This window comes from Oncorhynchus tshawytscha, unplaced genomic scaffold, assembly GCF_018296145.1.
Source record: "Oncorhynchus tshawytscha isolate Ot180627B unplaced genomic scaffold, Otsh_v2.0 Un_contig_10417_pilon_pilon, whole genome shotgun sequence".
NCBI classification, from domain to species: Eukaryota; Metazoa; Chordata; class Actinopteri; order Salmoniformes; family Salmonidae; genus Oncorhynchus; species Oncorhynchus tshawytscha.
In genome coordinates this window covers 171268-189052 of record NW_024609523.1, presented here as the reverse complement: position 1 = coordinate 189052, position 17785 = coordinate 171268, and the positions used below count along the sequence as shown (strand labels likewise).

General features: G+C 44.7%; 1 protein-coding gene across 1 annotated transcript in view; it reads right to left on the bottom strand.

Moving 5' to 3' along the window:
• Nucleotides 1–17260, bottom strand: part of LOC121845021 (voltage-dependent calcium channel subunit alpha-2/delta-1-like) — a 30962-nt gene extending 13702 nt beyond the window's left edge. The window contains exon 1 of the mRNA XM_042315710.1: nucleotides 17006–17260. Coding sequence (XP_042171644.1) covers nucleotides 17006–17094 — 89 coding nt within the window. The 5' untranslated portion in view covers nucleotides 17095–17260. The remainder of the gene's footprint in view (nucleotides 1–17005) is intronic.
• Between the last annotated feature and the right edge of the window lie 525 nt (nucleotides 17261–17785).

Below are 17785 nucleotides of genomic sequence, written 5' to 3'. Positions count from 1 at the left end.
CAATAAAGAATTGTATTCCAACCCTCTCTCTCTTTTCTAAAACGTATTCTCCACAGCCACCGTATGCCCTCCACATAGGCCTTATTCATGACTACTTTTTCTCCATGTTTTCATTTCCATCTGTTCTGATTTCCTCTGATTCATTGCTCTGATCTGAATGAACTGACCAGGTGAAATCCAGCCTGATGATGAGCTTCCACCACATGGTTTCCACCTGTGGAGTCTTCTCCAATCATTGCAGACAAGGAGAGAACAGATTCCCAGTGTGAAAGAGCCAAGTCTCGCTTCTACAAGAACCCATTTAAACAGCAGAAAGTGATGACTACTCTTCAAGGAGACTTTCTTTCAGAAGTGTTGTGTCATTGTCGTCAGATACTGTTTCATTTCTATGTCAAGTTAGACGTTTAATTCAGGGTTTGGATCTAAAGACAGTAAGACATCTCACGGAATCTCACCTCTCATTTCAACCTTTCATTAGTGATCCTCACACTTCTCCTCATTGCCAAGGCAACAGCTCTCAATTAGTACACAGGTAGCCTATAACAGTTACAATGACCCAGAGTAACCACACAGCCACAATGTCAGCCATTTTATTTTTTACAAAAACACTGAAGTGGGCTTCCAACAGAGTCAAGCCTAACATGTCCAATGTAATGTTTGGACTCCACAGCTGTACTGTTTTTCATTTGTTTACTTTTGTTTCTTCTGTTTGTATCAGGGCAGAACCTGACACCATGTAAACACCACTAGCCAGTAGAGAGCTCCATCGATTGCAAAGTCAAAAGCCCCATCATTCCTGACCACTATCATAGAGTAGAAACAGATCGACAAAGAGGTCAAGGCCCCATCCTGAAACAACCCATAGCCCCATCCCGCAGTACTTAATGTAAATCTGAAAGCTTTGGATAGGTATGGTAGTAGTTTCATCTTATCCCTGATAGGCTGGGTGTAGATTTTGCCATATAGCTCACACCTGTCCAATCTTTTCACATAATCAGATCTAGGGGATAGGATGTGTTTCTGGACAGGACACAAACCTAGGATTTGCAGTTACTTCTCACATGTAACTGAGATAATCAGTGACCTAACTACCGGTGACCAGTAATTTTCAATGAAAGGAGGAGGTGAGACACGAGGACACACACAGCGACTTAACGGTCCCAAGGAGAGCTAGCAACCAAAGTTCAACATTACCCAAGTTTATGCTAGTTGTAGTGACACACCTGCACAGCAGCCAGTTAGACTAAATACACCACTTTCTGAGTCTCTCCTCTCCACCACTCTCTCCTCTTCATTTCTCTCTCTGCTGTTAACACAGGGCTGTTTCACACTTTGTCAGCGGAGCCACACTTGATCTCTAAATACTGTCAAACTGTCAGGGAGAAGAAGCACGGCAGCAGGCAGCAACTGCCTGACAGACAAATGCAGACTGGAACGGGGTGTTTTTTTTTTTTACATAACATTAGTTATTTATCGGTCTCATACACTGAGATAGTCTCTGTCCTCAACCCCTTATTAGTGGTGATTTTTCCTTCTAATCTACTCTTAGAGGGATATACCAGTGATATAGGCGTGAGGAGGCGGGAGAGTGTGCGAGAGAGGGAGAGAGAGGAGAGAGAGATAATTTAGCCATCAGATACCTAATAAAAGCTGGTACTGTGGAGCAGTAGGCTTTAATAACCAACCTGACAGAACAATGGCAAAGACAAACAGTCTCTCTCTCTCTTTGGTATCTCTTTTTCTCATTGTTTACCTTGCTCTCTCTCTTTTCTCTGTTGCTTCATCTCTCCTTGTTTTTCTATCCTCTTTATCTCTCCTTTGCTCCCCTTGCATTCCCTCCCTCTCCCTCCCTTTCTCATTTTACCTCTAACCTCCTCTCTCTCCCTTCAGTCTCCTTTGCTCTCTCCTTTGCTCTCACTCTCTCTCCCCTCGCCTCCCTCCCTCTCCCTCCCTTTCTCATTTTACCTCTAACCTCCTCTCTCTTCAGTCTCCTCAGCTCTCCTTTGCTCTCTATCACTCTCTCCCAGTCTCCTTTGCTCTCCCTCCCCCCCTCCCCTCCCTCTCCCTCCCTTTCTCATTTTACCTCTAACCTCCTCTCTCTCCTTCAGTCTCCTTTGCTCTCTATCACTCTCTCCCCTCGCCTCCCTCCCTCCCTCCCTCCTGAGAACCTTCAAAACAGGCAGTTAAAGGATAATATCCTCTTTATTTATTGAGGTCAATCACACAGTAATTGTAGGCTTTGTAGCTAGCTGTCTTCCGTTCTCATTATCCTGGGCAGCGAGAGGTTATTGATGTTCTTCTCTCTTTCACTCTTCTCCCACCATCATTTTCCTGTTAAGAAGTCAGAGAACCGGAACACGGAACCCCTGCTTTGATCTGAGGCGGCTGGTTATGTGGGAACCCATGGCAACCGTGCTTGTTGCACTCCAATGGGTACTTATGGTATAAATAACAACATAGAGTATATGAGGAGAGGAGAGACTGTCCACTGTTGTCCATGCATGTTCATTTCCCCTACAGTGGAATCTCCATGACATCACAAAATGACAATCATACAATAACAAATACCTTTACTATATCTCACTATACCGCAATACAAGGATGCCTGACACACACACACACACACACACACACACACACACACACACACACACACACACACACACACACACACACACACACACACACACACACACCTTGTATAACTAACCCTGTGGGGACACACAATTCAGTCCCATTCAAAATCCTATTTTCCATAACCCCTAACCCTAAACCTTACCCTAACCCCAAAACCTAACCTAAACCTAAACCTAAACCTAAACCTAAAAAACAAACCCTAATTCTAACCCTAACACTAATTCTAACCTTAACCCCCTAAAAATATTATTTGACCTTGTGGGGACTAACAAAATGTACCCAGTTGGTACATTTTTTGTTAGTTTACTATTCTTGTGGAGACTTCTGGTTAAACACTTCCACCCCCACACACACACCCACATACACGAGAATAGTGTATATTTCATTCAATGATAAACAATTCAAGAAGAGCATCTAGTATGTACTGTGTGTGTACTGTAGTATGTTCCAACAGACACAGTAAAAAATACACCTGGGGGTGTTGTGAAATTTCAGGTTACCATCGAAATGCAGCTTGGAGTGGGTGCTAGAAATGCAGCTTAGAAATGCAGCTTGGAGTGGGTGCTAGAAATGCAGCTTGGAGTGGGTGCTAGAAATGCAGCTTGGAGTGGGTGCTAGAAATGCAGCTTGGAGTGGGTGCTAGAAATGCAGCTTGGAGTGGGTGCTAGTCTATGACCTCATTTCACTTCGGAGGACATTTTGGTTCCGGACATCTGACAATCATCTGACAGTCCGAAATGCCTGCACTGGAGTTCCCACTCCACTGGATCAACCCAGCACTGTAGCAAACCACACCAGCCTTACCCAATCACCAGCCTTACCCAATCACCAGCCTTACCCAATCCAACCCAACCCATCCATCCCCTCTGCCTCACAAAATACACTATACTCACTTTCATGTGACATGTTAAAAATAGAAGATTAACCCTCCAGTCAAAATGTCCAATTAACATCAGTCTACCACCCACACAATAAGGCTAAGTGCCTCTTTGCTGGGGTTGTTCAGAGTTAAGGTGTCTCTCTGATGAGTCCACTCTGACCCAACCAGTGAGGTAAACACCACTTGTGTCCACACGACTCCATTACAGACCACAAGGCCCATCGTGTCCAAATGCCTCTGTTAGTTATTTATTATTGACTTTATAAAGTCTGGGATTAATGTGTGAACTGTTAGACTAACGGACATGAAGCACTGATGACTGAGCCTCCGTTGTTTTGGGGTATTATAGGATGTGTTAGCAAGTGGTGAATATAGCCAATGAATCAAAGACTCATCGTACATTGCAGTCAGACTATTTCCAAGGTACAGAAATTATCAATAAATTGGGAATTTTCCCTTTAAGATTTTGTCAAAATTCTGTTAGTTTAGAGCAGATTGGTCAAAAGTTCCTAGAGCTGGTGGTTTTGGTCTAGTTGGCATTCAAGTCTGACTAAGAAGGTTTTTGGCTCAATATATTGAAATAGTGTATCTAAGTTTCTTCAGCTGGGTTTAAATTCAAAGCAAGTTGCTGAGGATAGTTTAGTGATCCTTTAGACAAGGATGTCTTAAATGGCCTTCTCTGTCTCAACAGATAGACATGGTGTTGTAGTCTAATCCCAGATCTCATTCCCTGCTCCGGGATTCAAGAATACTGTACAGCGTTACGTTCAGCCGGGGTTCCTGTGGGGGACAGGGCATCGGTCCAAACAGCTGTTAACCATTCCCATTCCCAACGTCTCCTGGGCAACGTCTCGGAACGCAATGGAACATTCTGGGAAGTACCATGTGCCACAGGTGGCAGGGGACGACGTAGCCTAGGTTAGTTTAGCGTTAGCATAGCGCTGGGTGATTACTTCTACTTCCAGTCTTCCTAGTGTACACACATCAGGCCAGGCAAAGTAGTCTTTCATTCTTCCCAGAGGGCTGAACCGGAGGAGGGGGTGGAGGAGACACCGGACACTAAAACAACAAACAGGAGGCTGCACATAAAGTGTGGATCCCCCAAGCCTTCAGTGGTGGAACGTGGGGGAGAATTATGGGGTATGGGGGGAACGAGTTAGCGCGGTACAAAGATATCCCAGACCAGTACAACCCCCAGGTCTGAGTCAGAGTCAGGACACTCACCCCCTACCCTAGAGGCTAGAGAGATCAAATATAGCCTGTGAGAGAGAGAGAGAGAGCGAGAGAGAGAGAGAGAGAGAGAGAGAGAGAGAGAGAGAGAGAGAGAGAGGAGAGAGAGAGAGAGAGTGAGAGCAGAGCGAGAGACAGAGAGAGAGCAGAGAGACAGAGAGAGGGAGAGAGAGAGAGAGAGAGAGAGAGAGGGAGAGAGGGAGAGTGAGAGCAGAGCGAGAGACAGAGAGAGAGAGAGAGAGAGAGAGAGAGAGAGAGAGAGAGAGAGAGAGAGGGAGAGGGAGAGAGAGGAGAGTGAGAGCAGAGCGAGAGACAGAGAGAGAGCAGAGAGACAGAGAGAGAGGGAGAGAGAGAGGGGGGAGTGAGAGCAGAGAGAGAGAAAGAGAGAACAAGAGAGAGAGCAGAGACGGAGAGATCAGAGAGAGAGAGTATTCACTTTGTATATTATCTACCTCACTTGCTTTGGCAATGTTAACACATGTTTCCCATGCCAATAAAGCCCTTGAATTGAGAGAGAGAGAGAGATCAAAGAGAGAGAGTGCAGCAGAGTTTGCTGTGGGCCCAGACCGTGTGCCCTGGTGTCTGGGTAGCTGGGTAACAGATATAGCCTTTAGCAGCTTACGCAGATGGGCCGTGGGCATTCCTCCTGAAATATACCTGCTAACACCAGCTCTCTCATGGGGAGCGGAGTCATACACAGACATACAACCCGGGTTGGCTTCAAACACCTTTCTAAAATATAATACCGTTAATATGGTCATTAGTAGACTCTTTTGACCTCTGACAGTTGAAAGTTAAAATATTTATGCAGAATAAGAAACCCATGCGGGATATTAACCCACAACCATGGTGTTGGATGCGCCACACTCCAACCCACTGAGTCAGTGGAACCTCCTAGTCAACAACTCAGCCTCTGAATACACGGTCGACAAACACCATTGTGTTCTAGTCCCTATGCACAGACACAGACAGCTTCTTTAACTCTTTATTAAACATTGCCTCGGTGAGTGCAGAGAGTGTGGGTGGAGCGGCATTCACATTATGCCAGCAGATCAGTGGAGACAGGGTTGGGAACACGAAAAGGCATATCTATTTAGCTGGTTGAGCATGAAATCTAATTATGCTTTAAAACTGAGAGAGAGAAACCCGGCGAGGAGGGTGATGGGAACCATGGAAATGGAGGAGAGGGGAGGAGAGAGAAAGGGAGAGAGTGGGACACGGAGGAGAGGAGAGAAGGGAGGGGGGGGAGAGAGATGGAGGGACAGAGATGAAGGGAGAGTGGGAGAGGGAAGGGAGAGAGAGAGGGCAGAGCCTGAGTCAAAAGCAAGACGAATGCGATCACAGGCTTGACTGTAACCAGATAACATGACATGCACTCATCAGGCCAAAATACCATTTATATATAGATAGGGTGAAGCTTTATTTAAACGGGGGTCAATAAAATGCTTATAAAGCATTATTTAATAGCTCATTACCCATGAACAACCGGTTTGTAAATAATTAATTCATCATTCATTTGTGTATTTTGTAGCAAATATATTTTCTAATCATGTATTTTGTAGAAAATACATTTTGTAATCATGTAATCAAGTCACTCAAAGGCTTTATACATGCATTTAAACATATGTATTGATTAATAACTACATTATGATGTTTACTAACTGACTGACTGACTAACTGACTGGATGACTAGCTGAATGACTGACTGACTAACTGACTGGATGACTAACTGAATGACTGACTGACTAACTAACTGACTGGACGACTAGCTAACTGAATGACTGACTAACTAGATGATTAACTGAATGACTGAACTGCTGACTGATTGGATGACTAACTGGATGGCTAACTGACTGACTGATAACTAACTGACTGGATGACTAGCTGACTGACTAACTGAATGACTGACTGACCGGATGACTAACTGAATGACTGACTGACTAACTGACTGGATGACAAACTGACTGACTGACTGACTGACTGGATGACAAACTGACTGGATGACTAACTGACTGACTGGATGACTAACTGAATGACTGACTGACTGGACAACTGAACTAACTGACTGGATGATTAACTAATGACTGACTGACTAACTGAATGACTGACTAACCGGATGACTAACTGAATGACTGACTGGATGACAAACTGACTGACTGACTGACTGGATGACAAACTGACTGGATGACTAACTGACTGACTGGATGACTAACTGAATGACTTACTGACTAACTGACTGGATGACTAACTGGATGACTAACTGACTGGATGACTAGCTGACTGACTAACTGAATGACTGATTAACTAGATGACTAACTGAATGACTGACTGACTAACTGACTGGATGACTAACTGACTGACTGACTAACTAACTGGATGACTAGCTGAATTACTGACTTGCTGACTGACTGGATTACTGACTGACTGACTAGATGACTGACTGACTGATCGACTGACTGACTAGCTGACTGACAGGATGACTAATTGACTGACTGGATGACTAACTGGATGACTGACTGACTGACTAGATGACAGACTAGATGACTAACTAACTGACTGGATGACTAACTGGATGACTAACTAACTGACTGGATGACTAACTGGATGACTAACTAACTGACTAGGTGACTAGCTGACTGACTAACTGAATGACTAACTGAATGACTGACTGACTAACTGACTGGATGACTAACTGTCTGACTGACTGACTGACTAACTAACTAACTAACTGGATGACTAGCTGAATTACTGACTTGCTGACTGACTGGATTACTGACTGACTGACTAGATGACTGACTGGATGACTGACTGACTGATTGACTGACTGACTAGCTGACTGACAGGATGACTAACTGGATGACTGACTGACTGACTAGATGACTAACTCGATGACTGGATGACTAACTGTCTGACTGACTGACTAACTAACTGGATGACTAACTGACTAACTGAATAACTGATGGGATGACTGACTGATTGACTGACTGACTAACTGGTTGACTGGATGACTGACTAACTGACTAGCTGACTGCCTGGCTACCTGACTAACTGACTGACTGATTACTGACTGACTGGATGACTGACTGACTGACTAACTGACTGACTGACTGACTGACTGGATGACTAGCTGAATTACTGACTTGCTGACTGACTGACTGACTGACTGGATGACTGACTGACTGATGACTGACTGATCGACTGACTGAATCGACTGACTGACTGCTGACTGACAGGCTGACTAACTTACTGACTAGCTGACTGACTGACTGACTGACTGATGACTAACTGACTGGATGACTGATTGACTGACTGACTGATCGACTGACTGACTAGCTGACTGACAGGATGACTAACTTACTGACTAGCTGACTGACAGGATGACTAACTGACTGACTGGATGACTGACTGACTGGTTGACTGACTGACTGACTGGATGACTGACTGACTGATGACTGACTGACTAGATGACTGACTGATCGACTGACTGACTAGCTGACTGACTGAACTGACTGACAGGATGACTAACTTACTGACTAGCTGACTGACAGGATGACTAACTGACTGACTGGATGACTAACTGACTGACTGACTGACTGACATGACTGACTAGCTGACTGACTAGATGACTGACTAGATGACTGACTGATGACTGACTGACTGACTAGCTGACTGACTAGCTGACTGACTGGATGACTCGCTGACTCGCTGACTGACTGACTAGCTGACTGACAGGATGACTGACTGACTAGCTGACTGACTAGCTGACTGACAGAATGGCTGACTGACTGGATGACTGACAGGATGACTGACTGACTAACTGGCTGACTGGATGACTGACTAACTGACTAGCTATCTGACTGACTGACTAACTGACTGACTAACTGAATAGCTGACTGACAGGATGACTGACTGACTGGATGACTGACAGGATGACTGACTGATTGACTGACTGACTAACAGGCTGACTGACTGACTAGCTATCTGACTGACTGACTAACTGACTAGCTGACTGACAGACTAGCTGACTGACAGACTAGCTGACTGACTGGCTGCCTGACTAACTGACTGACTGGATGACTGACTGATTAACTGGCTGACTAACTGACTAGCTGACTGACTGGCTGCCTGACTAACTGACTGACTGGATGACTGACTGATTAACTGACTGACTGGATGACTGACTAACTGATTAGCTGACTGACTGACTGAATGACTGACTGACTGGATGACTGACTGGATTACTGACTTGCTGACTGACTAGCTGACTGACTAACTGACTGACAGGATGACTGACTGACTGGATGACTGACTGATGACTGACTAGCTGACTGACTAGACTGACAGGATGACTGGATGACTGACTGACTGACTGACTAGCTGACTGACTAACTGGCTGACTGACAGACTAGCTGACTGACTAGCTGACTGACAGGATGACTGACTGACTGACTGACTGATTGACTGACTGGCTGACTGACTAACTGACTAGCTGACTGACTGGCTGCCTGACTAACTGACTGACTAGCTGACTGACTGGTTAAATAACTGACTGGATGACTGACTAACTAACTAGTTGCCTGAATGACTGACTGACTAGCTGACTGACTGGATGACTGACTGACTAGATGGCTGACTGATCGACTGACTGACTAGCTGACTGACAGGATGACTAACTGACTGACTGGATGACTGAATGGATGACTGACTGACTGACTGGATAACTGACTGACTAGCTGACTGACTGAATGACTAGCTGACTGACTAACTGACTGACTGACTGGATGACTGACTAGATGACTGACTGGATGACTGACTAGATGACTGACTGACTGGATGACTGACTGACTGACTGACTGACTGGATGACTGACTGACTAGCTGACTGACAGGATGACTAACTGACTGACTGGATGACTGAATGGATGACTGACTGACTAGCTGACTGACTGACTGACTGACTAGCTGACTGACTAACTGAATGACTGACTGACTGAATGGATGACTGACTGACTGGATGACTGACTGACTAGCTGACTGACTGAATGACTAGCTGACTGACTGACTGAATGACTTGCTTACTCGCTGACTGACAGCATGACTGACTAACTAGCTGACTGACTAGCTGACTAGCTGACTGCCTGGCTACCTGACTAACTGACTGACTAGCTGACTGACTGATTACCTGACTGACTGGATGACTGACTAACTGACTGACTGATGACTGACTGACTAGCTGACTGACAGGATGACTAACTGACTGACTGATGACTGAATGGATGACTGACTGACTAGCTGACTGACTGACTGAATGACTGACTGACTGAATGGATGACTGACTGACTGGATGACTGACTGACTAGCTGACTGACTGAATGACTAGCTGACTGACTGACTGAATGACTTGCTTACTCGCTGACTGACTAACTAGCTGACTGACTAGCTGACTGACAGGATGACTGACTGACTGACTGACTGGATGACTGACTAGCTGACTGACTAGATGACTGACTGACTAGCTGACTGACTGGATGACTTGCTGACTCGCTGACTGACTGACTGACTAGCTGACTGACAGCATGACTGACTGACTAGCTGACTGACAGGATGAATGACTGACTGACTGACTGGATGACTGACTGACTGACTGACTGACCGACCGACTGGCTGACTAGCTGGCTGACTGACTAGCTGACTGGATGACTGACTGACTAGCTGACTGACTGGCCAACTGGCTGACTGAATAACTGACTGGGTGTCTGACTGGCTGACTGATTGACTGGCTGGCACCGGGCCTCTCTGGGGGCACAATCTGTGACATCAGACTTTGCATTTCAGATTCGATGATGTTAATCATCTGCCTCGAAGCCACGGAGCAGCCTAGGAGACATGTTCCATCTCAAGGAGAGAGAGAGAGAGAGAGAGAGAGAGAGAGAGAGAGAGAGAGAGAAAGGGAGAAGAGTGGCTGCAGAAAATCTGAGGCAGACAGACACTGGCATGTGAGGTTAGCGCTGGAGCACAGAGATGCAGTCACGCACTGTGACAGAGAGAGGGATAGAAAGATGGAGAGGGAGGGGGGGTGAGAGATGGGAGCAATATGAAAAGAGATCGAGAGGAAAAGTAAGAGAGAAACAATAAGAGAAAGAAAGAGAAAGAGAGTGAGAGTCAGGGAGAAAGCAAGAGAGAGAGGAAGGCAAGGGGAAAGAGAGGCGGGGAGAAAGAGCGAGAGAGCGAGTGAGAGAGAGAGGAAGGCAAGGGGAAAGAGTGAGAGAGCGAGAAAGGGAAAAAGAGAGAGAGACGTAGGGAGAAAGAGAGAGGGAGAGAGGCAGGGAGAAAAAGAGAACAGCAGGAAGAGAGATGGAGGCAAGGAGAAAGAGAGAGTGAGCGGCAGAGAGAGACAGGGAGAGAGAGAGAGAGAGAGAGAGAAAGAGAGAGGCAGGGAGAGAGAGAGGCAGGAAGAACGAGAGGCAGAGAGAAATAAAGATACAGGGCAAGGGGAAAGAGAGGCAGAGAGAAAGAGCGAGAGAGCGAGAAAGGGAAAAAGAGAGAGGGAGAGAGGCAGGGAGAAAAAGAGAACAGCAGGAAGAGAGATAGAGGCAAGGAGAAAGAGAGAGAGAGAGCGGCAGGGAGAAAGAGAGATAGAGAGAGCGGCAGGGAGAAAGAGACAGGAAGAGAGAGATAGAGAGAGGCAGGGACTGTAGAAAGAGAGGCAGGGAGAGAGAGAGAGAGAGAGAGAGAGAGAGAGAGAGAGAAAGAGAGAGGGCAGGGAGAGAGAGAGGCAGGAAGAACGAGAGGCAGAGAGAAATAAAGATACAGGGCAAGGGGAAAGAGAGGTGGGGAGAAAGAGCGAGAGAGCGAGAAAGGGAAAAAGAGAGAGGGAGAGAGGCAGGGAGAAAAAGAGAACAGCAGGAAGAGAAATAGAGGCAAGGAGAAAGAGAGAGAGAGAGCGGCAGGGAGAAAGAGAGAGAGAGAGCGGCAGGGAGAAAGAGACAGGAAGAGAGAAATAGAGAGAGGCAGGGACTGTAGAAAGAGAGGCAGGGAGAGAGAGAGAGAGAGAGAGAGAGAGAGGTAGAAAGAGAGAGAGGCAGGCAGGCAGAAAGAGAGAGGCATGAAAAAAGAGAGATGGAGGTAGGCAGAATGAGAGAGAGAGAGATGCAAGGGGAAAGAGAGAGAGAGGGGCAGGGAGAAAGAGTGTGAGAGAGAGAGAGAGAGAGAGATGCAGGGAAATAAGAGAGAGAGAGAGAGAGGTAGGGAGGTAGGGAGAAAGAGAGAAAGAGGCAGACAGGCAGAGAGAGAGAGAGAGAGAGAGAGAGAGAGAGGCAGGGGGGGGAGAGAGAGAGACAGGCAGGCAGAAAGAGGGAGAGGCAGAGAGAGAGAGATAAAGAATGAGACAGAAGAACAATCTCTAAAGCCAAGATGTTAATTGTGCCTTACCCCTGTCTTACAACTATAGGAGCACTTCAGACAATTTCCAGAGCTCCTCTCAACAGCCTGTGTGTGTGCGCGTGTGTGTGTGTGTCATTCTTTTATTCAACACCTCCTCTGTAATAGTCACTCAAAATCACTGTCAAAGTAGTAAAATGAGCAGTATGGTTACACTGCCAACCCGAGGACGGCCAACTGCTGCAGCTCTGATCACGGCAATAGTGAGAAAAAGAGAAACCCAGTCAGCTTTATATGGTAGTCAAGCAGTGGAGGCTCCTCAGAGGAGGAAGGGAGAGGGCCATCTTCCTCAGTGAATTTCGTTAAAAAAACAATTGTAAAACATCGAACAATTTATATTTTTTGGATAAAACTATACTAAATATATTCACAAGTCACCAAATAATTTATTAAAACACACTGTTTTGCAATGAAGGTCTACAGTAGCCTCAACATCCCTCTGTAGGGTAGCACAATGGTGTAACCGGAGGACAGCTAGCTTCCATCCTCCTCTTGGCACACTGACTTCAATACAAAACCTAGGAGGCTCATGGTTCTCACCCCTTCAATAGACTTACACAGTAATTAAGACAACATCTGGAGGACGTCCTCCAACCTGTCAGAACTTATGCAGCATGAACTGACATCTTGTCCACCCAATCAAAGGATCAAATAATGAATAGTACTGAAAGCATAAGCTACAGCTAGCTAGCACTGCAGTGCATACAATGTGATGAGTAGCTGACTCAAAGAGAGCGAAAGACAATAGTTGAAGAGTTTTCAACAAAATTAATTTCTTCAAAAATGAAGGAGAAGCAACAGAGAGAGAGAGATTGTCATTTTGTTCACTTTCAGTTTCACTTACTTAGCTAGCAATTGCAGCCAGTTAGTTTAGTTACTCAAACACCCGCTCAAACAGAGGGATGATATATTAGCTAGCTGGCTATGACTAGCCAACACAACACTGGAACTCTTCCAAGTCAAGGTAAGCTTTTGGTTTTATTAATGTATTGCCACCGGGGCCCGCTGGTTTAACTGCTTACTGACAATACACTAACGTTACTGCATAATTGTAGCGGGTTTACTAACACATTAGTTATATTAGTTATGTTGACTAGGACTTTACTTGAACTAATATGGGGACAACTATGTAGGCTGTGTGTAGCGGTTATGACATGGCTTGGAAAGGTTGTTTCCCCGTCACATACGGCTGATGTGTTGTTCATTGAAGTCCACAAACGAAGGGAGAAGGTGAGAGTGCATAGAGGGTACAATGAATACAACGTGGCTGTTTATGAGTGATCAGGGGTGTATTCATTCCACCGATTCTGCTGAAAAATATTTCTTAAATGGAAGCAAATGAAACCGGGATAACATACCTGTATTTGTACAATAGAAACTCTCATTTGGAACTGTTGGACTAATGATTACACCCTAGATCACCTAGATGCAGGCAAGAGTGTACAAGGCGGTATTGAATGTGTCACTGTCATCTCAACATTTTCTCTCGACCTGTGTGCACCTACGTTGTAAACTTTCATTCATAGGCTAGGTTGCAGCAGCCTCATGATGGGTACAGGGAAGATTTGAGTATCATGTAGTAGCCTAAACCTACCAATGTTACATTGAACTGGGTGAATGGAATATGAATGACAGTCATCCAACATGCTGTAATAGAAATAAGGCCATGCTTATGAAAAAAAGTATTGTCCTCCCTCACGTGAAACGGCACTGACCACCACTGTAGTCAAGTATTATAGCTAACCGGGTTGCCAGTCTGTTTATGCCAAGGTTAATACAGTCCTGTGGTGGGTAGAAGACCAGGTTTAAATCCCATCATTCACACTACTTCCTCAACGTCTAAGGAACCAATTGAATACTAGATGCCAGTGCGCGTCAGAAACATGTCATTTGGCCAGCCCAAAAGGCATTCGAAAGAATTTTGGATTTCTCAATCATTGCCAGATTAAAAGTCCTTTTTCATAGGAAATAATGTGTCAATCAACATTTTTAGTCTTTAAAACTCCACGACTACCATCAACCACTCAGTGTCTATAAAATCTCTCTCTATAACACTCAGTGTCTATAAATCCTCAATGCCTATGGCTGGACTACTCTGCCAATATGACATCATCCTTTGGTCGGTGCCATTAGTATGAGAGCCAAATGGATCACTTGATCTCCAGGGGAACAGACCAAGAGAACAGAACATAGTTCAGGCAGTGATGTCACCCTCCCTCACAGGATGCTGCTGAGGGGAGGACGGCTCATTATAATGGATGGAATGGAGTGAATGGAACGCTATTAATGCTATTAAATGAATGCCATTGCTATGAGCCATCCTCCCCAATTAATGTACCACTGGCCACCTGTGCCCTCCATCCATGAGACCTGGGGTGAGGTGATGAGGTGAAACTTTCATAACGTTGCAGATAGAAATGTAACACATAGAACCAACAGGATTCCAAACCTATACCTACCTGATAGACAAACATAGGTAATCTAATCTACACAATTCATTCCTATCTGAACGTTCTGTAACGTTGCACCCTCCTAAACAGACCCCTGAAGTTAGGCAGAACCAGATCGCCCCGGAGCTGAGTGGGGTGTCATTTGATTACTAGCTGCATTTGAAGTACAGCTAGTGAGAATAGCAGTGTGGGCATTAATAAACACATAGACAGGTTGGTTTACTGAACCACTGCACCTGCTAGACATGTAAAAGTGAATGGGCATGTCTTCTGTTCTGAGCATGGCAGCTAGACATTTGATCAGTTCATTTGCCAGGGATCTAATTATATTTATGAAAATTGCATATAGAACTACCTTTTGACTTTTTAGTAGTCACTGTTCCACCACTACATGCAAGGTGATCAAGGAAAAGGGCATGGGTGGGTAGGGATGTACTGCCTAACTCATATTTGATAGAAATAAAGAAGCCTATCCTTCCTAAAGTAATCACAATGCCACCGCATGGCATGTCGCCGTTGACAATATGATGCCGACAATGGGGCCTTAGAAAGGGTTGGCGTACTGCTTTTTCAGTGTAAATGGAATTGCGTGTGTAGAGCCATACATGCATTCTACGGTGGGCTGAGAATATTTGGTCATTCATTGCTTTGCCTTGTCACTGCACTGAGATGAAAGATTCAAGTCGTCCAATTCATTGAGTTGAACATGATTTACCTGAAGATACGTCAGGGGTGTTGCCAGAAGGGTGCTGAAATATGATTGTCCACACTTAGTGCCCCCCCCATCTGTCAATCTGGCTCCGATAGGAGAGAAAATATGGTGCATTTGTTTTGCCTGTTTAGCGGTATTACAGAGCTGGCTTGAGGACCATGCGGACGGCTCAGAGTTGGCGGGAAGGCTGGTTGATTGGTTGACAGGCTTTAAGACTATGGAAGATGGCTCAACATGATCTCAGAGCATTTAATATTGCAATTTGGACAATACGCAACAAATTTGCAAAAAGTATGATATTTTATTAATTCAAATGCATTGTTGCTAACATGGCTAGGTGGCTAAGGCTAACGTTACCTAGCAGGCTATGGGTTAGTTGTTAGGGTTTAGTTAGGAGTTAGGTTAAAGAGTTAGGGAAGGGTTAGCTAACATGCTAAGTAGTTGCAAAGTAGCTAAAAGTAGTTAGCAGTTGCAAATTTGCTAAAATGGTCTATGATGAGATTCGAACACAACCTTTGGATTGCTAGGCGTTAGTGTTATATTTTTGCGACAATTAACCTTCTGTCTTATGTAACCATACCAAATGTAACATATCATACTAATTTGAATGTTGCGGATTTACATGTTCTATGTTACGTCTAGACCAGGCTGGATGGCTAGGTGGCTAGGTAACTCCTGTTTGACTTGACAGGTGCTGAGCTAGTGTGTAGTTGCTAGCGTGTAGTAGCAAATTTCTGTAGGCTATGGCATGTATTTGTTCTAGAATGTTATGCACTTCCCTTATCACCTGAGGTGAATGAAGCTACAACAGCCAAGTTGATAATGGCTGAAGTCATTTTTGCCTGTTTTTGTTGTTCTCCAAATATAATTTTAGAGCTTTTAAATTGTGTAAATCCAGTAAATCAGCTTCCACTTTCCAAAAATTCCTTGAAGGGGAAAAATATGTATTGGAGGGGGAGTTACTACTGAACATCTATGAGTATCTAACTTGAATATGGATCACTTCAAATGTATTTATTTAATAAATTAGGGCAGATACAAATTAACAGTTGAAACAGTGATTCAATACAATGCATGATAGTTTAAAGAAATTGTCAAAGCTATTTGTGATGTGATTTGCTGATTTCCCATGACCACTCAGGACTGGTTCCTGCCCCCCCCATAGAATCACCCGGGGTAGCCTATGTAATGACAATAGCCTATTTATTATGACTGATTGATCCGCCACTAAATCAGTGTAAAGTGTGTTTAATCAAACGAAGTCGGCTATTAACTACAAGCTAAATTCAGCAAGATCCAGAAGCACAATTCAAACATTGTCACAGTTTTCGAAGACGTTATGCATTTCCATTGACTGTTTGTTTTCATAAACCGATGGGTAACCGTTTGCAATGCAAGTTTTTCCAAAATGTTGTAGGCTATTATTGGGCTATTTGTAAACATAACAACATGGTCAAATAGGCTTATTATAATGATATACGTATTATATTATAATAATATAAATAAAAACTATCCTACATCACAATAGCCATACATGTATTTTATGCATTTATTGTATTTTGCTTTAGGTTTAGTTTGGGAAAGTATTGGGAAAGCAAAGCTGTCATCGCAGGACAGGCTGTCATCGCAGGACAGGCTGTCTGGTAAGGCTACTTACAGAAGTGGCGACGGGAACTGCACGGTTGACACACTATTTAACGAAGCCAGAAGTAAAAGTAGAGCGGTGAAGGACCTGTAGGTATCCATGATTGAACGGAGTTCCCAACACACGATAATAAAAACGACTCAAGACAGGGAAAGAGATGCGTGAAGCAGTCCAAATCCTGGAACCGTGTGCGTCTTCTTGCGCGTTCAGTGGACCTGTCACGCAGCCATCGGGGGACAGTTTGAAAACAAATCTCAGCTGGTTCGTCTCCCCTGATGAGTTTGTGTTTGTATGTCTTTTTGAAAGAGTGTGTCAGATCTCCGGTGGTAATCTTACAAGAAGCGCCCAGTGTGTTTTTAGAAGAGTGGAGAGGGAGGACGCCCTGTTCTCATATCTCCCCGCTCGTCAGCACGGAACAGTGTGTGTAGGAAATGTGTGTGAGAGAGCCCTCCCGAGCGGATCGGTTTCCGAGCCCCCCACTCCACTTTACCCCCACCCCTTGCCTGAGAACGATCATCATCACGCGTTGCTCTCCATACAAGGCACTCACTCCTCACTGGGGCTGGGCAACGAATAGCCACCGCCTAGCGAGCACAAAACACCAGCCAGTCAGATTCAAACTCACTGGCAGACAAAAACTGCATCCCCTTTTTTTTTAAATATACATTATATCACATATGTATGATATTGATGATATTGCTATCGGGACAAAGGAAAGTGTGTTCTAAAATTGTGACTGCATGGCTTATATAAAATAACAGTTATTTTTTAAAGGTACCAGATCATTTTAAC